The 26,335-nt window shown below is 38.5% G+C and overlaps 1 protein-coding gene across 1 annotated transcript in view; it reads right to left on the bottom strand.

Annotated features, from left to right (window-relative positions):
- Positions 1–26,075, bottom strand: part of NUP107 (nucleoporin 107) — a 31,045-nt gene extending 4,970 nt beyond the window's left edge. Inside the window, exons 1-21 of the mRNA XM_062006478.1 lie at positions 26,023–26,075; positions 25,138–25,223; positions 22,867–22,956; positions 19,827–19,942; positions 17,893–18,028; positions 17,258–17,361; positions 15,389–15,516; positions 15,022–15,070; positions 13,745–13,816; positions 13,187–13,275; positions 12,224–12,302; positions 10,682–10,795; positions 8,464–8,554; positions 6,725–6,801; positions 6,118–6,177; positions 4,622–4,767; positions 4,466–4,514; positions 3,295–3,364; positions 2,717–2,835; positions 1,052–1,090; positions 543–693 (exon numbers count right to left, since the gene is read on the bottom strand). Of these exons, the coding sequence (XP_061862462.1) occupies positions 543–693; positions 1,052–1,090; positions 2,717–2,835; positions 3,295–3,364; positions 4,466–4,514; positions 4,622–4,767; positions 6,118–6,177; positions 6,725–6,801; positions 8,464–8,554; positions 10,682–10,795; positions 12,224–12,302; positions 13,187–13,275; positions 13,745–13,816; positions 15,022–15,070; positions 15,389–15,516; positions 17,258–17,361; positions 17,893–18,028; positions 19,827–19,942; positions 22,867–22,956; positions 25,138–25,223; positions 26,023–26,030 (1,873 nt within the window). The 5' untranslated portion in view covers positions 26,031–26,075. The remainder of the gene's footprint in view (positions 1–542; positions 694–1,051; positions 1,091–2,716; positions 2,836–3,294; positions 3,365–4,465; positions 4,515–4,621; positions 4,768–6,117; positions 6,178–6,724; positions 6,802–8,463; positions 8,555–10,681; positions 10,796–12,223; positions 12,303–13,186; positions 13,276–13,744; positions 13,817–15,021; positions 15,071–15,388; positions 15,517–17,257; positions 17,362–17,892; positions 18,029–19,826; positions 19,943–22,866; positions 22,957–25,137; positions 25,224–26,022) is intronic.
- Between the last annotated feature and the right edge of the window lie 260 nt (positions 26,076–26,335).

Below are 26,335 nucleotides of genomic sequence, written 5' to 3' on the forward strand. Positions count from 1 at the left end.
GTTCCATTTAAACATAAGAAAAAACTATTTGACTGTGAGGGTGAGGGAGCTCTGGCACAGGCTGCCCAGGGAGGGTGTGGAGTCTCCTGCTTTGGAGGTCTTCAAAACCCATCTGGACATGTTCCTGCGTGACCTGATCTAGGTGAGCCTGCTTCAGCAGCGGGGTAGGACTGGATGATCTCTAAAGGTCTCTTCCAACCCCTATGATTCTGTGATTCTATGTCTACGATTCTATGTCAAGCTTCAGAGCATATTTTTGAGACAGGCAGCTGTCACTTACTTTCTCCTGCATTTGGCCATAATCCAGAAACAAAAGTTATAATTTAGTTTAATTCAGAAAAAGAATCACAATTTCAGGTTAGTTAAAAGCCACAGTATATCTACTGGAGGAAGTATCACCAAATTGATTTTATTTAATTGAAAAGTGGAGAGACACAGGAAGGAGACAATACCATCTCTGAGCTAGGTCTTGCATTAAAAACTAGTGAAAGACGAAATAACCCAGGACATAAAATGATAACTGGAGTGTCAGCACATCTCACCTGCATCTTTTGCTAACTCAAGGCAACGGTGACGTTGATCGCTTTCAGTAACATCTTCGAGAAACAACGCGTACTGAGCCACAGCCAGCTCTGGGGGCAGGTGGCTAACATAAAATGCTATGAGGTCTGTGTGCTTCTCAGATATCATCCGCTGCAGAATAAGGAGCACACATTCAGAAAAAAATACTGCATTCCTCTGTGTAAATACAGAAGTGCACTGACACTTGTAAAAACATGTTTTACGTGAAAACACAAATTTGTACCAAATTTCTGATCACTTTGTTCTTCTATAGGAAGATTCCTCTTTCCAGATTCTAAACAAGGATCGATAAAACTGTTTCTTATTTAAGCCCTGCTGACAGAAACTCTGCGTATTAGGCAAACTTCCATGTATCTCTTCTCAAGAGAGCATTAACTGTGTCGTAGCTCTTTCCATCCTGTAACCTTAAGTCTCCTTTTCTCCTTTATGCCTAAATTGAAGAAAGCAAATTATACTTTTAAAAGCTTACCTGTATGTAGGTCTTCAGGATTTCAACAGAAACTTCCTCCTGATTGCAAAACAAATAGAAATTGAATTTTAAATCATCTAATGTGGAAAAAAAGACACTAAAAAGATACTTTACAGGCTAGCACTATTGCACAGACACACGGTTATCTGCTTATCTCTCCTTCAATCCACACATTTGAACAGGCTCAGCTGGAAGAACTGTTTCTCTCAAAGTGATTTAAAAATATGTGTTCTGATTCAAAGATTCAATGTTCCAAGGATTTTCTTTTTTAGCAATCGGATAATATACTTTTCGGTCTAATGGGAAAGTTGAATCTTTCCATTTTACCATGTTTTTTTAATTAAGAACTAAAACGTCAGGCAAACAGATGAACAATGCAGTGTGCTACATGCATTGTTGTATTAAAGAAAATTCTAACATTCCTATGTACAGGGTATAAATATCAACTGGCTTATCTATAACAGCCTATACTAACAACCAAAGTTTAGTCCAAGCACCTGAGACTGCTTTAGCTAAGACTCGAGTGTTTGTTACTGTGAAGAGCTATCACTTTAGTTTTATATGTGTAAACAAAATTAGAGATCTTCATCTAAGCATACACCCACAAAAATTGTACTCAAATGTAAAATAAGAAACATCACAAAAGCTTGCACAACTGCCTCTTCCCTCTCAGGTCTACTGAGAGTTGACCAAGTAATCTTCCAGTGAATTCATCTAGTCCAAAATTGTAGAGGCAGTCATCAATAGTTATTCACAATCCCACAATGGACTTCCTGTAGGAAATGGCATATTTTTGTCCCCTCTGTTAAACATGTGCCAATGTCTAGGTCTACTGTAATTTAGCTTAAAGACTTTATCAAATTTTGAGTTTGGCTAAAAAGGTGTATGCATACCCCCTCCCTGCCAAGTTCCTCTTAATTAGCTAAATGGCAACTGACTTCAAAATAAACTTCAACAAGGGAATGAAGCAATGATTAAGAGGCACGAAAAAACATACTAGTCAGAGCTGTATTTAAATCATCTAATGAAAACACACTCTTGTTTCTTTTCAAAACAGGTTACATTCAGAAGCTTATTTGATACATAAGCACTTCTAAATTTAAAAGCAGTAGAAAAGGAGAGCTTTTAATTACCTGTGATTGTCTCAGCCAAGAGTAATTACAGCTCATCTGTGACCCATGTGCATATTTAGCATAAACAGGCAAGGCAGCCAGCAGGCTATACTTTGTGTGTATTTTGAGAAAATATGAAAGCTACAGCTAGTCCCAGTTACCTCAAGCAAAACCATTTACAAGCTTGTAGGTTGTACAGGTACAACTCCAATGACTCTATAAGATCAGCTTATATTCAAAGCATTTGGTCTGCTGTGAATAAACCTAACACTGAAGTTTGACTCAGGTCCTTCTCAGTCAAAGGCTTATGAGTAGAACCAGTCATCCTCAAAAAAATAGTTTTCAAAATTAACTGGAAGGGAAGGAGGTGCTCTTTTCTATTTCTGAATGATGTATTTTGGGCTCCAAGATCAACAAAGACACCAAGCATGCAGCTCCTCATCAGCCTGAAAGTAGTAGTACCTTCAATGTATGTCATTTATATGTTTAAACACAAGCCTTTCTATTTCAAAGACTAGATGTTGCTATGACAACCAAACATCAGTGAACTTACCTTGGTCTGCAGACCCAAAGTCCGGAAAAACAGAATAAGATGCGTCATGAAACGAAGGAGGTGTCCTGGGAGCACACTTCTGTCTTTGGAAAACCATCTGCTGAATTCTTCCATCAGACCTAGAGCCACCAAGCAAATGTCAGTGTTAGACATTTCATAGGGATAAAAACCACCTAAGAAATATTTCAAAAGTACGTATTTATTGAACAAATGTAATGTAGTCTCAAAAGCTCAACAAAACAGAGCAGCAACAGTTTGGGAAAGATTTAGCTCTTTAGCTTAAATATCTCCTGTATGCATTTTGGCATTTCCCAGAAAAAGTTATAGCAACAGTCTCTCATATCTTCTGACACATTTACATGACTTTACAACTTCTTTGAAAACTACCTTGTATGTGTCAAACTGCAGAAAGTCTACAAGTTCTTGATTAAAGAAGTAGCTTAGCTTTTAGGTGGAGTTTTGTCCACTGTGTTCTTCTAAAATCCATTCACACTTGCATTTCTGGAAAGGTCACTTTCCAGAAACTTAGAAGTAATGTAGTCAGTTGACATTTAAGAATCACTTAGAGAAAAGCTCACCATCCACATCTCCCAATATAATGAATTTCTGAATCACATGATAGTGTTCTTGATTCTCCTCTATAACCCTCTGGGGAGAGAAAAAGAAAGTTCAAGCTTCAAATGAAATCTCACAGCATAATATACAAAGAAAGCAAACTTATAAATAAAGCAAAGGTTTCCCAGGGAAAAAGAGCTATCCTATTTCAAAGGCTACTCTGCATAAAGATCAGTAGAAGCACTTGCTGTCTCAATGTCAAATTACAAGAATATTGACAAACTGAAAGAAAGAACCAGAATATAGATCTGTGGAATTAATACTTTCATGGAAGATATCCAAGACTAAGGGCTTTTTGCTCTGAAGGGCCAAATAAATAACCATGTTACAGAGAAGAGATTCTACAAAGTTACAGAAGCAGCAACAATGTGTATAAATCCACACAGAAAAGGCAAAAAAGCCTTACTTGAGGAAGACTTTTTTTTTTCCCAGTAGAGGGATTAATGCACAAAATATAATTCAAATGCACCTGTAAAGCTGCTATATAGTGAGGACTGCACTAGAAAGGTAAAGGCAGCTGGCTATATCCATGGCTGACTGCATCAATCTGCAAGCTGTCTTTCAACATGTCCTTCTCTCCAGCTATATGCTAAATGCTAGATATCCATTCCATCAAACACAAGTAAGTGTGGTTTCAATTAAATCTTCCCAAAATGAACATATAAATTCCATCTTAAATGAAATAAGCACCCTGGGTGTTAAAAGTAACAAAGAAACAGTCTGTTTAAAAGTATGTTTTTAAATTTTGCAAGGCCTGTTTTGAAATACCCACACAAACCTTCTGTAAAGAAAACTGACACTATCTACAAAGAAATTGGTCCGTAAGCAATCTTTACACATTATATCAAAGTGTTAAATAGTGGACTTACTCAGTCTGCCTTGGATGTCTGACAACAATTGACAGTCAACTGTTTCTTTAGTACATCTGGCTAGTTTGGCAGATACAGAGCAAGACAAAATCTGTATCTTTCTAATCAGTAAAAGGTGACAGCATACAGAAAAACCGATCTGAATTAAGAAATTACACATTACAGAGGTAGAAACCCCAAAATACATCTGTCACTGTGCATAATGGAGTAGTTAAATAGTTAAAAATGGTAAACAGCAGGGAGAAACACTGTAGTTATTACGTACCTTTTTGTCTGTTGCCTGAAGTTCTTCAAAAACTTTTTCTGCAGTCCAGCTTCAAAGTAAGAGGGGAAAAGACAAAAAACATTACCTTGAATATTCCAGACAGATCATACAGGATCCTTTGTTGAGTGTAGGAGTGTATTTTTACTTAAAACTTACTTTGTTTCTAAATAATCTCTAGGGAGCTCTTCCATCTCCTCTGCAGCTATTACTGAGGTTCGTATTTCCTGCTCAACGAGAGTGTCCACCATGACCCTGAAATATGCCCAGACAGTATCTTCCCAGGTATCACAAACTGGAAGAAGCTAGACATGAAAAAATTATCAAAATAAGCAAAAGTTATCAAGAGATGGAGAACTATCAGAATTCGAAGAACACAAGTGTCATTTGGGATCGGATTTCCAGGCACTAAAGCAGACTAATAACCATCTTGAACAGCAGCCTTTAAAAAAAATCCTTTCACTGAATAATGCTCTAGTTCCTCGATTAGTTTGTGCCAAAGGTAGTCAATAGAAATTGTTCTATCCTCCTTCCAGAGGCAGAACTGCTCTGACACCATTCCTCTTCTTGTGTACCACCTCAGGAAACCAATCCAGATGAAGACTATTCCCTTTTCTGCCCAACCATTTTTCAGCAGGATCACTTTGCTTTGCTGGTTTACATCACGGCTGCACAAGTCTCCATGCAGCAGAGAGCGGAAAAGGGTAGGAGGAAGGGAGTACCACTGCTGTGTGGTGCCACAAATCATTTTATATCCAGTTTTCTAAATCTTGCTAGACTGTTTCAGCAGTGAAACCTTGGGAGAAGTTCCAGAGAAAACAGTGCATTGCATGAAACACTTCTTACGATGGTTTTAAAATTACAGAATTTTACTGAAATGACTGAAATTTAATTTCATTCATCATCTCTGCTGTCACAAGAAGGTAAGTACCTTCTGTTCTATAAGCCTGTACAATGCCTTTTTTCCTAGAAAAGGAAAATTAAACCTATTTTAAATTTCAATGAATAAAACTTGAAAACATTCCTTATTTTTCCCTATTTCCAGAATTATCTTTATTTCTACTATGTCATAACAGGACTGGGGGGGGAAATCAAGCTCCTCAAGCAGGAGCTTACCACTGATTACTGTAACAGTCAGGAAACTTTTATGATAGTCTGCAATGTCCCTCAGTATCTTAAACATTAAAAAAATCACCAGTTAGGAGTGGGAGTGCACAAAAACATCTCTGAGATTAAAACTAATTAAAAGAAAGAACTACTTAAAGATAAAAGTCAGCATTGTACAGATTATGAAACCTATTGATTATGAGATTCAGGTACAGAATAATCATAGGATACACCAACTTGACTATAAGAATACTGTGCATGACCAGGAAAGTGATGAGATAAGCTCTTAAAGAACTAAACAAGAACTAAATCAACAACGTTAGATTTGTTTGTACTGAAATTCAGCAGGGCTGAAACTCAGAAAAGTCTCTTGTATATTTAAGGCACATCAATCCTACTAAAGCAGCAGTGTTTGCTGTTGTTCTGCCTACTAGATTTTTAGAAGTACAATAACCAGTAATTGCAGCATTTCTGATGATATCACAGTTACATTAGAAAAAAAAAATGCACAACTACCAAACACCTCCTAACTTGTAGGCTTGACATACCTGTTTGAGGTTTCCACTCAGTGCTGCATAGATTGCTCTCTCATATCTATTAAACTGCTCCTAAAATAAACAGTGAAAAAAAACCTCAACAACATAACTTTTAATAACAAAGCATGTAAGTTTTCTAGTCACTTTACATTTTTTTAGAGATTAATCCATTACAAAATGTTTCATCTGTTTCCAAGAAAAGCTGGAAAAATCACAGGACACATCAGAGGAGTCAAAATAAGAACGGCAACTGACTTGCTCTTCACTGGCATCTCTTTCTAACTTATCTGAAAAAATTTATATTGACCTGGAAAGAAAGCAACATTTTTCCTTTCTCATTCAATTAAGTGAAGATGAAAGTAAAAGTTGTCACTAGATTCACTTTCAATCAAACAAAAAGAAAGTCAGATATTTCTGAAGCTTGCAAAATTGGTGCTGATTACACAGATTTCTCACTAAAAGACATAAAATATATTATTTCAGAAATCCTCTTAGAAACATTAATTACAAATCCTGTAAGCAGCAAACACAGATAGGGTAGGCTACTTAAAATGATGTTACAGAGTTCAGAAAAGTTCAAATTTATATGTTAATATAAAGCAAATCAGCATTATCTTACCTCTTCAGCCATACGCCAACAACTTATTTTCCAAATGCACCTGTATGGATTCCCTTGAACAGGCTCCAACTCTTTTCCTACATGTAAAGAATAATTAATAAGAAAAGGGGTGTGGTGGTGGTGTGAAAAAAGAAAAAAGGTGCTATTAAAAAAGAGAAACCAGTAACAAGCTAAAACCTATTTTCTGTTATTAACCCAATTTCAATCCCTTTGGAACTCTTTCCAGAGCATTTTGATGCTTTTGAGTGGACTGCAAGGTGGATTTTCTGGCAAGTTGGGTAAATGCACATCTTCAAGTTACAGTATTTTGAAAGCTTAGGTGCTACCTAGCCTTGAAGAAAAGAATGTTTTTGACTGTAAGATATCTATGATGTTTACATTTGGAAAACACAGAGTTGAGGAGAAAATGAATTTTTAAATCTTAAGGAATACAAACTTCTAAAAAGTATCCCTGCTTTAGTGCTGCTACCCTGCATGCATCTGTAAGAGTCCAGGCATCATGGAATGAAAACCTACATAACAGTAGGCTAGGTAGGTATGCTTAAATCAAGGCTAGGATGCTGCTGAAATATGCAGACATAAGTAACAAGCTATCAGGATTTACGGCTGTCCAGGAAGGTGGTGGAATCACCATACCTGGAGATATTCAAAAGACGCATAGATGAGGTACTGAGGGATATAGAATCATAGAATGATAGGGGTTGGAAGGAACCTTTAGAGATCATCTAGTCCAACCCCTCTGCAGAAGCAGGTTCACCTAGATCAGGTCACATAGGAACATGTCCAGGCAGGTCTTGAAGACCTCCAAGGAAGGAGACTCCACAACCCCTCTGGGCAACCTGTGCCAGGGCTCCATCACCCTCACAGTGAAATAGCTTTTTCTTATGTTTAAGTGGAACTTTTTGTGTTCCAGCTTCATCCCATTACCCCTTGTCCTGTTGCTAGCTACTATAGAAAAAAGGGATGTCCCAACCTCCTGACATTCACCCTAAATGGTTCAGTTTAGTGATGGGCCTGGCAGTGTGAGGTGAGTGGTTGGACTGAATCTTAAAGGTCTTTTCCCAGTCATAATGGTTCCATGATTCTAAGGAAGGAAAGCCTTATGCCCTCCAGACCTGGCTACCTGCAACACTTCAGACACATTCTTGACTTCTTCACTAAATCTTGCAATGTCCTGAGCATAAAGAGAAGCAAGGTACTGTGTCATAAATAGGACTATGTGCGAAGAACCTGAGAACCAAGGAGAAAGGTAATTTAACAATTTTCAAATATTTTAAAAGCATCTCTTTTTCCCTGCATTTACATTTGCTGAACTCCACTCCCACTACACTTTTCTGAAGTTGGATATGAAGTCCAACCTTGAGTCTGTAAGCAACAAAATGTCTGTAGGTGCCACAAGTCAGATGTTGAGAAAATACAGAGTGAAATATTATGTGGTGGTAGAAATGTGGAGGTGATCTCTCTGGAACTCTGAGACATCTATTTCTTAGTGATTATGCTGGATTTTAAAAAAAAAGTGACTTGAGCAAGTTAAGTGGATTCAGTGAAGTCATACCTTAAACTAAAATAATTTCATAGTAGATTTCGCATGTTCAAGAAACATGGTAAAATATTTCAGATACTAAAAAGACTCTTAAGGTTGAAAGAATGAGCTATTTCTCCTTGCCACAGATGGATATTAAGAGAAAGCTCCCTGCCCTATTTTCACTTCTATTTCAAACGCACTTTGAAGTAAATACCTCCATTTATGTTTGGATCATGGTACAATTTCCATCCTTCCAAAGTTGCAGCTCTCCAGGCCTGACCACACCGTTTGCATAAGCGCTGCGCCTGAAAAGTAATGGATTTCCTCAGCGACAGACTTCAAGGGTAGGGAAACCCACAACTTCTCCTTTTAAAGATTTCAACATTATTAAAACAATTAATTTCTGCAGAGATTCCACCATGCAGAAAATAAGCACAAAAAACAAGAACCTTAAACTCAAAACAGCTGAGATATTTCAAAGGACATGAAATGTCATCAGTGGTGGGTTTTTTCACTAAACATTTTATTTCCCAGTCAGTATTTATAGTAAAGTAAGAAATATGCTCCAGTCTCATCTTTAGCTTAAATAGCTGTTACACATCCTTCTGGTAAGTTCAGTGTAAGGTGTTGTCTTGTTGCTTAGATGTATAATCCATCTCTTCATGCAGTTATCTACTTCTGCAGTTGATTTAGCCTTCCAAACCCCTCATGCTGTTCCAAAAATAGCAATCCCAACCTTCCTGAAATTGACAGACAATAATCTATGCACTAACACAAACAAGTTTAAAATCAAAGCTAGTTGGAATAGTGTGGAAAGTAGAAAAGAAACTGTACAAAAAAAGCTTGCTTAAAATCCTTCCAACCCTACACCCCTGAAAAAAAGAAACCAGAAATCAGCTACAGATTATCTCATTAGTCTGACTGGTGCTTGTCCAGGACTGACAAAGCACTATGAACAGTGATAGAAAGTGCAATATGCAGTCTTGCTTTGTTTAGCCAAATTCTGGGGTTTTTTTCCCCCACTGAAAGGCTGCAGACATTCAGCCATTTTCGGAATGGTGACAAATAGTACATTTAAAGGATAGACAAGGCAGTTGTTCTATCTTGCCTGCTGTGTAAGGGAAATGAACAGAGGTTCATCTTAATTCAGAGTAAACTCCAAGTATTTTAACTGACTCTTTTGGTAGTGAATAACCCAGCTCATGCTTATCAGACAGCAGGGACGTTGCAGCAGTGACTGCAGAACAACTGATGATGCAAATTTGTATTCATGATGCTCTGCAGCAACATTCTCATGTGCCCATAGTACCAGAAAATGAAGAGATGTGCATCATATTGGAACAGAATAATAGCAAGTAACCATATTACCATTCTATGATATTCCTAAATGTAAGGTCTTAGGCACAAGAATCTCAAGTCTCTTTCCCCCCCACCATTACTCAAACGTCATTATATAAACACAATCTAGTATAAGTTTCCAGCTGAGGCCTTTAGACAATGCTACATGACTAAATCATAAAAGCCACTTCACAACTAGGAAACATTATTCAGAACAGCTTTAGGACCAAAATTCCCTGGATGTTTTTCAGCTGAGGTTTAATGCAAAGTATACACATCATATACTCTCCAAGGTGAAGGAACAAGCAGATTTACAGTGAAACAGTTAATGGAGGATAATAACATGCTCTCTAGAACACTCAGATAAAGTATATCACTGCTGAAAACCCTGCCAAACAACTAAGGTATGAAAACAAAAGGTAGAAAACAAGAAAGAGAAGTTATTTTAACTACTGAGTAATTATTGTAAATAACTATGTTCCTTCTGATGGCAGTATTAGCCTATGGAGCTTGTGCCTTGGTCCCCAGTTCTCAGTCTTGGGACACAGCTCCAAATGTGCCACTGTAATTATCTGCATAAGGTTGGACAAGGGCCTGACTCCCTCAACTCAGATCACACACCCAAGGGAACATTAGAGGAGCAGAACAAGTAAAGCTTGTTTAATTCAATGCTATTTCTAAGAAAATTATACATCAAACCTCTCTCTCTAGTTAAAATTGCAAGCATGTTCCACTCAAATATATCTAGAAAGAGGCAGCTGGGAAGTTCTTTGAGGCATTTTGTGTGTTTATCAGGCAATACTTAGTACCAAGCCACTACAGTAAACCAAAATACTGTCAAGCAACCAAAAACCTCAGACATTTTTTTTTTCCTTAACGTCTATTCTACACCCAAAACCACTTAATCAAATGAAAGACTTCATTGAACTACTAATTTAGCAGTCCATCACTGTCAGTATTGATAATTCAAAATTAAATCACTACAAGCCAAAATTAGTCATTTTAGTACTCAGTTTTTCATTTGCTTTAATAATAACACTTAAACCAAGTCACACTAGTTAACTTAGATGATACTATAACTTTCTGCAGCTTACCTCATCTGTCATTCCTGCTCTGATGAGAGTAAAGAGATACTTCAATAACCTCGCATCATCTTCTCGGTCTAAATCATCAAGTGGCAGTTTCTGTCTTATAGGAGCATCTGGATCCTGCAAGGAAAAAAGTCACCATTCATCCACACAATCACAGAATCATAGTACCCTTTTGGTTGGAAAACACTTTTAAGATCATCAAGCCCAACCGCTGACCTCATACTGCCAAGTCCACCACTAAACCATGTCCTTCGGCACCTCAGCTTTTAAATATCTCCAGGGATGGTGACTCCACCATCTGTGGAGCAGCCTGTTCCCGTGTCTAGCAATCCTTTCAGTGAAGTTCTTCCTAATCTCCAATCTAAACCTCCCCTGGCCCAACTTGAGGCCACTTCCTCTTGTCCTGTCACTTTTACTTGGGAGACTGACCCCCACATCAACATAACCTCCTTTCAGGTAGTTGTAGAGAGTGATCAAGTCTACCCTCATTCTCCTCCAGACTAAACATCCCCGGTTCCCTCAGCTATTCTTCATAAGACTTGTGCTCCAGATCCTTTGCCAGCTTTGTTGCTCTTCTTTGGTTGTGCCCCAGAACCTCAGTGTTCCTCTTGTAGTGAGGGGCCCAAAACTGAGCACAGTGTTCAAGCTGCAACTTACCTATATGCCTCCTCCAATGCGCCATTTTATAATTTGGAGTCACTTTTTGATGTTGACACAACAATTTGTACAATCCATGTAATACTTACCATTGTACTTCCCTGTCTGTCCTCTCATTTATTTTATTCCTTTTATGTCCCCATTCCTATCAGAAGGAGTCATGGTAATTTCTTTATTTACATCACTACCTTGTTTTTTGCCCCAAACTTCTCATCTTCCAGCTGTTCTCACCTTCAAATACGCTTTTCCTTTCTGCTTTCTACCTATTAAGCTGTTTCTCTTCCACCTTCTGAGATGGCTGTACATGACAGCTGTACTTGCTTCTATTTAATCCAAATAGATCTTCTCAAGCCAATCAACACTTCAGATTACTCCCCAATTTAATTAATCTTCTATGACTGCTTTGCTGTCACTGACACAGTTTGTTACCTCCTCCTACTGGACAATCCTTTATTTCCTTGACTTTCATCCTACTAGCTTTCGCTATAGTAGCTCTCAAGGAATCCAACCCAGACTTGGCTTGATTGTAGTAGTTACTGAACATGCTCTTATCTACAAGGGCTTCCAAACAGTTTTCTGGTTGGGAACACGAGTTTTTTGCAGACATAAAAAGCACTAACAAAGCCATGTACTTCACCAAATAGACCACAGATACTTGTGATGAGGAGTGCAGGTATGGAAGTGACTGTTGAAAGGAAACAGAAGTCCACATACCCCAAAATGAACTCCAGAGATGCCCTGCCTTGTGATTTCTGTACTAAATTTTAGACCATAAAACTACTTTTGGATAGTACGACTCTCTAAAAATCAGTGGAAGACTATGAAAATAGTACCTACGCTCTCTCTAACTCATTTTGAAGCAAAACTTGGTTTTTAGATAATACTTACCAACTCTGTTACCAGAGCTCGAGAACTTCCAATGTATGTACTTAGCTGTCGCTGCTTCAGGGTATGTAGTGTGTTCTCCCTGGAAGCAGTGAAATGTTTTTCAGAAAAAAAAAAAAGAGGGTTTTTAGCAAGCATTTCTAACAAGACACAAATATTGAAAGGTATTTCTTTGTTACATGGAATACGGTTACAGAAGAGACACACTTGGTTTTGTTGGTTTATCAATAGACTGTTACTGTTATAAAAACGCAACACTTCACAAGTAATACAGTCAATTCACATATCTTTGATTTATTTCAAAAGCATTTATGTCAATCATTTGTGTATTTAATTATGACTTCTGCATGAGTAAAATTTCCCATTAGCATTCATTATAAAGTCAGTCCAGGACAGAAATTTAACTTAGGATGAACACGTGATTCCGAAAGCCAGCATTCACTGGTCATTAAAAGCAGGTTTATTCTTGGTATTTGGAATGAAAGGTAGTCTGTAAATCCCATCACAGACAATAAAGATGACAATAAGTTTCTGGTGAAGGGTCAGTCAAACAAAGTGAAGATAAGGACTTAAATAGGCAAAAGTTTAAGCCAGACAAAGAAGTGATCACCTAAGAAACACATAATACACTGGATAAAACCCTTTGTGAATAAGAGGCTGGTCATCAGGTGACCATCGCTTCTTGTGCTTTATTATGAAAAATCAAATCTACATCCAGCTAAAGGTTAAATTAAGTTGTTTTGATGATTTTCTTTCCATCCTTGCTTTCTAAAAGCAGTAACTGATTTTGAGGAGACATATTTAGGATGGGTAGGAAATCTCATTTTTTACATCTAAGAATTGAAAGAAAATAAGCAAATGACTGAAAAGCTTTTAAAAATCCATTTGTTTTTTTTTAAGTACAATTCTGTGCCTGTGAATTTTATACTTGATGAAAGCAGATGTACAAAGAAAGTCTGAACTTACCAATATACAGATTTTGCATAAAACTCAATATTATCAGAGAAGTCCCCAATTTCATCCTTGGCAATGCTCTCTAGCCAATCTACCACCAGCTGGAATAAAATTAAATTCCATTTTTAAAACAGGCAAGTAACAAATAATATTTTAACTATTTCCTCTTGTCTCTGGATCTACTCATTATCTACATGGTATCCAAAGTGTACACATCCTGAAGACTATTCAATTTACATTTTAAGTATCCGCTACAAGGCTGTTTAGGCACTTGACTTCTATGTCTCACTAGATGCTGCAGTTACTACAGTGCTACTTAATAGTTTATTAATTACCACCAACGGTAATAGATGCTTCAAACGGGATTAACTCTCAGCCTTCCATTCTCACCGCTTTTGATCTTTAAAAACTAAAGGGTATTATCTTTATGCATACAACAAATAACACACTTCAGTCAATGGGAAAAAATATTAGATACAGCTTCTACAGGTACAGAGAGCATGAGTGTTAGAAACTTTTAAGTATCTACTGATCTATCTCCATTCTCATCTTAAAAACTTTCCATCCTACCTGGCTTTGTCGAACAAGCGAATCTTTCTGAAACAAGTTGTCTACATTCGTTTTTTCACTAGCAGTTAAAACCTGGTTAAAAAAAAAAAAGCTGATTATTAGTTCATGTAAAAGAAAATCTGCCACAAAATCATGAATACCAAACTGAATGCACACTAAATCACACACTTTCTAGAAGTTCAGTATGCTACTGCTGTCTACTCTGTTTTAAAAAATGGATGACACTACTCATTTGTTTTGTTTGGATGATCTTTTACAACCAGTTACATTGTAAAAAAGCAATTGAGACTATCATTCACAAACATACAACCACAGAAAGATTCTACAGAGTAGATCCATTGATTCCTTTGGCTGCACTCATGTTATCCTCAATTCCATTTATTATTGTATACACAAACAAGAGGATATTTTCCAAGATCACCCGCAGACTTGACATAAGCAAGTAGAAAAAATCCCACCAAATAAAAAACCACAAACCCAGAACCCCAATCATTCACATGCTCTCCTCCATTAATTCAGCTTGTATTAGGCTTGCATCAAAAAGAGAACAGAAGGTGCGTTTTCCTAAGAAACATGGTAGAAAGAGACTAGTTTTTGGCACAACAGTGTTTAATTTAATAGTGACAATTCAGCAGCAGGAATTCTAGAGAAAACTGTTTTACGACTGAGAAAAAGGCAACTATGATCATAAATTTTACAAAGGCAGGGTCACTTTACTTATTGTTTTGTCTTCCTAAGCATACTCTGGCAGCAAAAGCTGGAACAAATAGACAAGAAGACTACAGTTGAAACAAGAATGCTAAAAAATTTGCATTTCTCTTGAGATTAACTGGAGTCAGGATTGCAAACACTAGATTGTTTGAGACTGTGTGTTCCTTCAGGCAAAGCATATCTGTGACCTATAATATTACCTAAATATAATACATAAAATAATACCTAAATAACATTACAGCTACTGATGCAACTTTTAAAAACAAATAAATAGTTATTTCTAGTGGATTTTCCAAGTGTATGTGGAATGTTTAAGGAAATAAAACAAGGTACTGTTTATAATGTTTTTTACACTAGTATTTTCTCTTTGGAATGTCCAATTTTACTTTTCCCAGTTTATGGAATAACTTAGTATTTGTCTTGACAACAATTAAACCAGTCTCGTCTTTATTCTTTACTATTCTTTGAAGTTTGAGTGCCTGCAATATTGAGATTGTAAGAATAAAGTACAAGCATTTAGCTTATTATATCGCTTTAAAAAAATCTCAAGAAAAGTCCAAGCTTACTGTGATATCAAATGCGGTTTCATCTTCCAGTGCAGACTGTATTCTGTCTCTAGAAATAAAAGTGCAAAATGTTCATGATTATAATAAAGCTGAGAAAATTATGCAGAATCCATAGTAAATTAAAGCCCTGGAGAACACCTTTTAAAAACGTTCTTTTAAAAAAAATACTAGAATTTGCAAGGTACTAAAAATAGGCCCTTAACAACTTCAGTTTCTGTAATGAGTTAATAAACACATATGTGTATCAGCACATAGTTCCATATACAGATTAACAGGTACTTAATTGCTTCACTCCATATTTGTAACACATTAAAAAAGATATCCAAGAAAGTCAGCAAAAACATAATGTGCTTTTGAAAGGAATTACCTATAAAGCGAGGACAGCAGTCTCCAAGTTACCATCTCCTGCTTCAGAAGCCACAACACGCTGGCAGTTTTTGAAAACTTTTGCTGTCCAGGAGTTGCCCGATAAACTATCTTCCCTAGAATATTCACCTGAGGTAAACAGATTTATAGATAGTTAATACTGACCACCACTGCTTTTTTGTCCTAAGCCATTACAGAAATCTTTTTATTATGCTGAATGCTTTCAGCTATCAAGTTTGATTACCATCTCTTCAAAATAGGCAGATGACACTCCACACCATAAACTCCCTTAGATATTAATAAAAATAGTATTAACACAGCCTAGAGGCCATAAACCAAGACAGTGGCTTTGTTCTGCCACACACTGTACAAACCCAGGGTAAAAACAGCACCAAAAGACTGACAGAGAGAAGGCACTGGAAAAAAAAAAAACCCAAATAACCAAAATCACCAACTTTTTCTCCGTAAACAACAACACCGAACATAAACGCAGCCCTACTGGTATTTGCAACAGCATTTGAGCATTTATCAGTGCTTGAAAGATACCTTCTCCTTTCTGGCTGGGTTAAATAACGAAACACAAATTGTTGGTTAATACGTAATAGAATTTCTTTCTGGTGATACCATCAGTTATCTTTTCCTTTCTCTATTATGAAGAAAAGAGAATAAAGTCTTCTCTATCAGTGGGTAGTTCCTACTGGAATAGTCTCTGGAGGAACCTAGCTCCTACAGAGCTCCTACTACTTCTGAGAACAACCCCAAACTCTTACATTTCAGAAGTCCCAATTTGCAAGGAATCACAACAGATTTGAAGGGAAAAAAAATGAGGTGGAGCATCACAGTGCAAGAGAGGAGCATGGTGTTCTGTTCTATTACCTCCCAGAAAATATAAAAAAGAGTTCATGGTTGTGAGGAGCCACTGGGCTGATCTCAGTGTGAGGCAGCATGAGAGCTCAGGGCTGTCCTTTCACATCCCATCCCTGGTCAGCAACATCTAAGCCAATCCTTCACTCTTATTTTGTAGATACTTGCAACATATAGTCAGCTTCCCCCAGTTCCACATTACAACAAGCAGGGGGAATGGAAGAGACTTTCCTTTCCATTTCAGTTTGGAAGTTTCACCATCTCACAAAATAATGAACTCCACATTTATTTTGCTTCTCACCTGCTCCCCACTTGGGAACACAACTATGGTACATGTCTCACTAAAGACCTCAGTGCTTTCCAACTCAGCCCCAACAACAAATTTGCACAAAACAGACCAGAAATCTTAACATGGACATAGGCTTGAAGTCTCTTCAAAAAATTATCTGCCCGCTTCTTTGTGATCAACACTTATTGAGAGAAGTATAATTTCTTCCTTTCAAATTGCCAATCCCTGCTGATTCTGAACTGACAGTTCACAGTCAATCAAATAAAAAACCGTGTCCAAAAGCAGAGATACTTTAAAAGCTAACGTTGAGCCCTCTACTGACAGCTTGTTAGTAGTGTTGCAGGAAACTCTTAAAAGCATCATAACACAATGATTTATTTATACCCGAGAGAAGTAAATACATTTTAATCAAGCTTATTATCATTAACAAAAAAATCTATACATCTGCTCATGTTTATTGTCACTTGACACTTCCAGTGGAATGGCAGCCAGATGACATTTTCAGTATTCAGAGAGCTACACAATGGGTACTCCTCTGCCAAAGTAGTGTGTGAGGAATAAGCTATTCAATGCTGGCATTCAGTGACTCATAAGACTGCAACCAGATGGAAGATTTAAACTATGTTAAGCATTGTGACTTCTCAGCTTAAAGAAAAACAGTAATACTAATTTGGGAGAGGATTGTAAAATAAATAAAACCCCAAACAAACTGCTTACCTGACTGTTACAAATACTTTCGTACTCATCCACAAGATCAAAAATGGTAGTTGATGTGTGCTTCAGGAAGGAATGCAGAAAATCTGAGTACATGCTCATAGTAGCTAGAACAGATTTAAGAAGAAATTGCCATATTAGTCAGACACAACCTAGTGAAGTAACCCTAACAGACTACACAAAAATCCTTCTAAAGAAAAAGGATCTCATCTTTTGTAAACCTCAATGAGGACAACGATGATATGAACCATGTATATTCCATGAAGCAGAAGAATTTACCAGCTAAGTCAGTAAGCAATATAGAAGCTATGGAGTAAGTCAATTAATTATAAAACTTTTGCTGTAAACTTGTCGTCTGCAAAACTTTTAACAACAAAAACTCATTTGTCTATCTCCACAAAACTAACCCAGTTTGCATCTTACATCGCCAGAGCATCTCCTTTGTGCCATCAGACTCCACAGAAAACACAAACTCAAAACTCTAGTAACCGGAAGAGATAAATTTTCTGAGCTTGTTAAACTAGGCTGTTTCTGACAAAGAAAGATCAGTAAAATACAGAAAAAAAACCAAAAAGAACATGCACATTTATATCTCATAAAGTGTGGTCAATTATGATGAAAACTCCAGATTGTCTCACCAGCTTCCCCAGGATCATCCTCACGCAGCAGCACAGCGCTCATAGTGACATCTTCTGTCATATTGGACATGTCCAGATTTACAAACATTCCTGTCTGCTGAGGTGAGAGTACTGTTGTCCAGCTACTTTCATCCAACTAAAATCGTAACAAAAACATAACGAAAAGAATAAATAGCAATCTCAGACTATTACAAGCTTAGTTCCAAGATTTTTCCTTCTATATGAATAGTATAAATAGAGAGCAATCCTAAAAAAACTAATAATGAGAAAACTTAATAATGAAGTAACTAAAAAACCCCATAATAACAGAAATAAGGTGCAACTATGACTTTAACAAGCTGTTCTGAAAAGGTAAATTTTTATCTGAACAAAGGAAAGTTGTTTGGGTTTTGTTTCATGAAATAACAGAAGTAAATGCAAATCTAATACAGCTATTTTGAAAGATCAAGTATAACTTGTTGTCTTAAAAAAAAAAAATCACATTAAACTTTCATATCCTGTCATCCTAAATATTTACTCAGTATTTTGTCATTCAAAGTAAAAAGAGATGGCATAACATTGATTGACTAGGTTTGTAAGGCTGCTGTGAAAAGTTATGGAACCATTTACCAGTCTTTCAACCTTCTTGAATTGCTCAAAACCATCTGATTGGACAAAGCAATGTAAGCTCAAAATAATAGCAAGTAACAAATATTAAACGGACAAATAAAGACATGTCTATGCTTTGTGAGGGTTATTTCAAAGGAGGTATTTCATAACATATCTGACATTAGAGCAGCAAAATGGCTAACAGAGAAGGTAGATGGTACATATACTGCACAGCCAGGACAGCTTCTTATAGCTGTTTCCATGACAGCAATTGCCTTCTCTGCAGCAATTAATGCTATCTGAAGACCAAGAGATGTGCCACTGGTTGATTCTTTTTCTAGACTCTTAAAATAGTTCCATCCAAACAAGTGCAAACAGAGAACCGGATGACACCTCTGTAGTAATCTCTTAAATATATCCAAAACCTGTGGACATACACCTGTTGTTCTTCCTTTTATGTCCCATTTTCTATCCACAGTATTCCTCTCGCCTGATCTCTCCCTGCCATTATTGCCCTCTAGCCAATAGAATGCTTCAACGTTTGGATTACAGAGTGAAAATAACAAGAAACTCAGTAAAATTGTTTCATGTCTTTGTGGGAAATGCAAAAAGGGCTGATGAATGTCCTATCTACCAGAACACAAAATTCTACAAGACATAATTTTAAGTCCTTTTTCCATCACCCTCCTATGAAAGCCTCTGCCTACTCCCAAGTTTCCCACTGCTAATCTAAACTGGATTCAAGTCAGAGCATTAAGTGCTCGCCTAAAATGTACACCACTCATAAAACAACAGTTACAGAATAACAAGAGGCTTTGAATCAGAGGAAAAGTGCCACTGCTAAGAGCTGTATTGATCAACTAGGCTCCAGAACCTGATGTTTTTTTCAAAGACATTACAGTAGAAGATAATTAACGTCATCTGAAAAGACTTCAGAAGAACTTGTTCTTTGAAGTCCAGACTTTAACATCCAAGCAAAGCTTAATACTGGAGAGTGCTAAAATAAGAAAAATTCTGAAGCTTTAACTCACTGGCAGAACATCTGCCTTTGAAGAATTTGTCAACAAGCAAAGTCAGGATTTTTCTAGGCACAAGCTGAAGTTCGAAGGACTAGTTTAACACATGATGTATCTTCAAGTCCTTAAATCCCTCTATTATTTCTCACTGCATCACCTCAAAGAACAGCACAGCAAAAAGTAACTGGAGTAGCAAGCAGTAACAGTAGTGCTAGTGAGCTTGTACCAACCACACTTTGTCCTTAGTGCAAACACTGAAACATTGTAAACTTGTAATTTCTCATAAGTTTCACAGAAACACAAGAGAAAGAGATGCTCTAACCATCTTACCATTGATAGATTGCCAAAAAGTCCAGGAGTTGGTAAAATCAGAGGAGATTTAACTCCTGTTCCTGTGATGGAAGACATATCTGATGGCTTCATGGAGCTTCGAGTTAGTGCAGTAACTGAAAGAGAGAGAACCTTTTATGAAAACAGAAAGAATTTAAGACCACTACACTCTATCAAGATGCTCCAAAGGAAATTTTATAAGAGAGACTAAAGTATTTATGAAATCCTGCTCCATTATGTGAGAAACAGACAAATCAACCTGATGGAGAAGTAACTTACTCCTGTCAATCTTCATATTTCTCCCACCAGAAGGCTTGTAACAAATTCACAAATGTCAATTAGAAAAACAAGTCTTAGGCCCAACAACACTTAGAAATAAGAGGTTAATTATCAATAATGGAACTTTAGAATTTACACTTTACTTACATGAACATGCTGTTAACTGAATCTGCAGTATACTCAAGCTCTACCTTTTCAGGCAAGGCACATAAAAATATAAAGGCAAGGCCTATCTACTGTCAGTTCAGTTCCTCCTCAAGTCCAGCAGCACTTCAGATCAAAGGTTGAAGCTAGGCTGAAGCAAGTGTATGTATGCACCAAATATAGGACACATTTCCAGTCACTAGATTTCCCTGGTAAAAACACACCATGAGCATAAATAGTAATAAATCTCCAGTCACTCTTACTTGGAAATAGGTCTCCAAACTCTTAAAGCAAAAGGCAACCACAAGCCTGTGTTACCAAGCATCTGCTCCAGATACTCCTGCACATCAGTGCAGTGGCTAGTGTTCCTAGGAATATCTGACTCATATTAAAAAACGAATCATTGCTTTGCAAGATGGTAAATGTCATATCCTATGACAACAGGGAGCTCTACTACAACAGACCTCCCTCCATATAGCTCAAAGACTATGGAATTTTCATCAAGACAGTAGCTGCCTTGGTTCCCTTATCCATTACAAACAGCCTGGGAAGCCATCTAAAAGCATTGGTTGCCCCAAGACAGCAACAAGACAAACCAGAGCTGTGCCAACAGTGCTAAAGAGGTAATAACAACAGCACTTGTACAACCCTCAGGAGCAGTTCCTGACAAGACAGCCTCAGTCAGCAGTGAGGTCATGAGGTTTCCTTTAGGACTTGAAGACTGCTGGAATAAGAGGCATCAAAAATGTCCACAACAGCCTATACAACCACAAAATAAAGAGCACGTCCAGGGTCTCTATCAGACTCCAAATGGTTAGCAAGCAGGTGAGCAAATGCCTATGGCACAGTTTTGGGGATTTTTTTCTCCAGTGTCCAAAGTAAACGGAACTTTCTTGAAATGTCCCCAGTCATGATGTTCACCAAGAATGTATCTCATCAGACCTCTGACACTCTCAAATTACAAGGAACAAGGTAATTGCAAACAAGTACAGAGACTCTAGAAGGCTTCATATCAATAGGCAGATTTAGTTTTCCTTGCAGCAGTTTCAGGTAGACTGAGAAAGTTGAGAACCAAAGGTTTCTCTCGCAAGGTTTATGCTTTTGTTTTAGTACATATCTTGAATCACCACAAATTAACTTTTCCTAAATTCTTGGGATGTGAAAATCATGCATACTGAATATCAAAGAGACAAACTAATTTTCAATCTGTAGAACTAGAATTATGGCTAGTAATATTAACAGTCTGATTCTGAAACTGCAGATCAGAGCATTTATTAATGGGTCATCCCTCTCCCCCAAGGTACCAGAAAACAACTGCTATAACCCCCCGCTATCCATGACACAATGCACTCGAGGATTAGGGATTTACAAGGTGGCAGAAAAGAACTGTGTTGAAAAATCGACAAATTCACAATTGCAAAGAAATCACATCAAAGGAAGCAAAAAACCTTGTCTTCAGAAGAGAATGGATGCACTTCATAAGTACACCTTAAGTATTCCGCTCCAGGAAGGGGACTGTTCTACGGGAACAGGAATAGGAGTGAAAATGATGTTTTGTTTGTTGCAGAACCTTCAGACAGTTTGAAAGAGAAGTAGCTCTGTCCTGTGCAGCAGATGACACTTGTGAGTCTCAGAAAATCTGTATGATGCAGTGGCAGAGGTAAAACAGAAGAATGCCAGGATGCCAAGCAGAAATACAGAGTTGTAATGAAGAAGTGCAGAATTCTTTGGATTACATAGTGCAGGGACATCAAATAACAAAGCTTTTGTAGGAAACCTGTCCACTCACTATGCTGTTTGAAGAAAGTTGATCACAAATTATAGCCACACATGTGGGCAACTGTCAGCTGTGTTTAGGGAAGTTTACAGAGAGAAGGAAACACAATAAACTACACTGCTGGCTAGTAAGGCAAGAACTAGTTTCAACATAGTACTTGAGAGAAACTGAAATGATACTGGATGTACCTGCGCCAAAGAAAGAAAGTGAAGCTCTAACACCTACTAAAAACTGAAAGGCAGAAATCAATTGGCATTCAGCAGTGACATAAATACATAACATGGGAACGTATATATGTTACTACTACTAGGGTTTTACTACAGTTTTTTCCATATTTAGTAACATGTTTAACTTCAGAATTACAGTCACCAAGTAGTCAAGGTTGGAAGGAATCTCTGGAGATCACCTGGTCCAATCCCCCTGCCTAAAGCAGTGTCAACAACAAAAGGTTTCTCAGGATCTTGTCCAGTTAGCTTTGGTTATCTCCAAGGACGAAGACTCCATAGACTACCTGGGCAACCAGTCCTAGCATTCAATCACCCTTATAGTAAAAACGATCTTCTCACATTTAAACAGACTTCCATAGATACGCTGTTGTGCCTATCACCTCTTGTCTTTTCACTGGGCATCATCAAGAAGAGCTTGGGCGTCTTTTTACTCCCTCCCATCAGACACTTGTGCACATTGACAAGATACGTCAGATACTGCAAAACCTTAATCAACTTTGTGGCCCTTCATTGGACCCAGTAAAGTACATCTTTCTTATTCTGAATTGTTATAAATTACAAAGTCCAAGCATTATTCCTTTAACTAAATGCTAAAGAAAGAAAGTAATCTTACCTGGCTGGCGCAGCAAGGAAGTAGGAGTGCAGGAAATCAACTGTCCTTTGGGTGTCACGTTTCCAACAGTATCATCCAGGGATGTAAGAACTGATTAACAAACAAGTTAAGAAACACTGTCCTAAACACACTTTTGGATCTATTCAAAGCAACTGTAAATACTTGGAAAGGAAACATGCTTGGCTGCATTTCAAATATCGTGGAGATTATCTTGTCTTTTAGACTAAAGTAGAAAGTCCCACTCATAAGCCTGAGTTAGATCACAAAATGTTTCACCAGAAGCTTAAAAGCTGGAGGGCTAAAAGGGACACTGTAAAGTAAAGTTCAGAAATAAACATCTTGACAGCTCTGGGACTCCTCGTAACTGCTTTGATCAAAGACAACACTTTTGCCCCACGAGGAGCTGCTTTATGCTACAAAAACAAGAAAACTTGAGATTGAATGCATTTTTTAAAAGCTCTTGGTTTCAGGAAGCTGATGACTTTAGGCTGTTGCTCTCCTTTGTGTCTTGCTGTCAGCAACTAGGTTTGGTGCTCAGGGTATGATTAACTAAGAAGCAATTGTGTAAATGTTTCAGCATCTCATGTTACATCAGTGTCCAACAACATGATGATTGTTATGGACAATATAATCATAGAATGGTATGGGCTGGAAGGGACTTTTAGAGATCATCTAGTCCAACCCCTCTGCAGAAGCAGGTTCACCTAGATCAGGTCGCATAGGAACATGTCCAGGTAGGTCTTGAAGATCTCCAAGGAAGGAGACTCCACAACCCCTCTGGGCAGCCTGTGCCAGGGCTCCCTCACCCTCACAGTGAAATAGTTTTTTCTTACATTTAAGTGGAACTTTTTGTGTTACAGCTTGATCCCATTACCCCTTCTCCTGTTGCTCTCTACTGTAGAAAAAAAAGATGTCCCAACCTCCTGACACCCACCCTTAAGATATTTATAAATGTTAATAAGATCCCCCCTCAGTCTCCTCTAGACTAAACAGCCCCAGTTCCCGCAGCCTCTCCTCATATGGAAGATGTTGCAGTCCCCTGATCATCTTGGTGGCCCTGCACTGGAGGGGCCACCTCCACCACATAATCAGGGCCAATATCTTACTAGTTTATTTTGCTTGGAAAAAACAGAAGGATGAGTGACTGTATTGATTCCTTTGCTATCAAACACAGAAAAATAACATTGTATTATCTGTCAAACGTTAGATTTTTTTTTTCCTTATTTTAAATAATTAGGGAAAACCATTTTGTGGAAATATAAATCTATATGCACTCCCCTTGCTATTACTGTGGATTGAAAGTTAAGATATACTGAATCATCTCAATACTCTGATAACACAATACATGCGAATCAGCATAAAACCATAACATTAAGATACAATGGAGTGAAGGAGTTTTTGCAAAGCTCTTGAAACGGAGTCAGTTATGGCTCATGTAGTTCTGTGGCCTGACCTCAGCCTGAGTTGATAAGCCCGTGAAAAACTGTAAATCATCACACTACACAAATGTGACAGCACAATCTCAGGATACAGGTAATGCAACATCCCTGCAATCATATTTAACCCACAATCAAAAAACATAAATCAATCTAGATGTAGTCAAGAACTGACTATACAAGCACTTTGACTGCCTCTTCCTTTCCATAAAGCCTACTAAATAATCTGTCCTGAGCCATCACTACAACAGGTCTGACATAATTTAGGACTATAATGGGGGGGGGGGGGGGGGGGGGCGGGGCGGAAACAAAGGAGGGAGAAAATTCCATTCAGAGGAGATACTATTCTGTGAAAAGGCAAAGAATTGTATCTTTTAGCTTATGCGTAAGCTCTTCTATAAAAGCCACATAGCACAGCATGTTGTTGAAAATGCAGTCTTTTTCTAAATGAATCTCCTCCGGATTTCCCAGGCACGCTTCCAGTCAGGCATTAAAGCTCCCTCCCATACTAGTTTTTAGAGATTGCAATCACAGTTTGGCTTTTGAACTTTTTTGTTTTCCTGAGTGCATGAAAATACCACACACAAAAAGAAACAGTCTACAGAGGATGAAAATACAAGACAAAACTGTAACAGCAGAATACTTCACAAATCAGGCCATTTCACGTTATACGTTCTCCACTTCAAATGGGTACAAAACACAGAGTAACTTGCTGCATGTTTGAAAACCATTCTCAACCCGCTCAAAATGAAAACAGTAGTAAAAACAGACAAACTTTGTGGGCATAGCAAGCAATGATTAAAGAGAAGATAAAAGGTCTACGGAAAAAGGATACTAGAAACTCTTTTCTGGGAGCTTTGCTTCCGTCCAGCTCGGACCATCTCTACGTCGCGGGGGGAAAATACCTCTCCCAAAATACTTCTAGAGAACAGCAACAAAATAAGCAAGTGAATGCAAGTAGAACATACAAGGTGATTTTTTTGTTATTGTTTTTGCTTCAAGCAACTCCACAACTTGGAAGCTTAACCAAAACATAATCTCTAATTCTACTACTGATGTCCAGTTTCCTCTACAGATCATCTAGTATTGCTCATCAGTTTGGGGAAACGAGTTTGTCTGGAAACCCACACTTTGTTCCTCCTACACAACAGACATTTTCTTATTTTTTTTTTTTAAAGCAGCTAGTAACAGATGCAGCGGTATGAAAGCCAAATTTGAACTGAGAAACGCGATGGAAATAACTACATTATTTCACTACTTGATTTTTTTTCCCTTCAGATACACAGAACAATCACAGATTGAACAAGTTCGGGTGTCGTGCAGAAGGGGAAAAACGAGCATTAGCATCCATCAAGATGCAAAGGAGAAGGCACAGGTGGGCTGGGAAGGCCGCGGCTGTGACTGCCTAAGCAGCCCCCTCCCCCAAACCACCCTGTTCTGGCCATTCCTCCGTAATTAACAATCTTGATTAATGCACAAGCCTGCTCCTAAAGAAATGAAACAGATTTAAAGCTCTCAGGTGACAGAAAAGGCTTTAACACCCCCCAGAGCCCGTTCCAGCCTCGCTGCGTTTTCCAGCCCGCGCTGCGAGCGCCTCGCTCCTCCGCGGCCGCTCCAGGGGAGGCGGGTGGGGATGTCACCTCACATCCCTACCGCGGCGGACCGCTCTCCCCCGGGACGCCCCGCCGGCCCCGGCCGCCCACCCCTCAGCCCTTCCCACCTCTCCATGGCAGCCTCTGGCTCCGCCGTTCCCGCCTCCGCCAGCGCCGGCCCGCCGCCCGGAACCAGAAGGGCGGGTTTCCGCCCGCCGAGGCGGGGCTGCCGCACCGCGCAGGCGCCGCGCCGGTAGTGGAGCTTCGCGCCAGCCTGGCCTGGTCGCGGCAGGGCTCCGGGTACGACGGTTGGGGAGCGACCCCGCTAGGCCCAGGGCAGCCGAGCGCCGTCAATCGGGGCCGCGGTGGTGGCAAGAGGGTACCGGCCTGACTTGCCCTCCGCTGCCCGGGCCAAAAGCGGCTCTGCTCTGCCAGTCGCCG

The sequence above is a fragment of the Colius striatus genome, chromosome 1 (assembly GCF_028858725.1).
Source record: "Colius striatus isolate bColStr4 chromosome 1, bColStr4.1.hap1, whole genome shotgun sequence".
NCBI classification, from domain to species: Eukaryota; Metazoa; Chordata; class Aves; order Coliiformes; family Coliidae; genus Colius; species Colius striatus.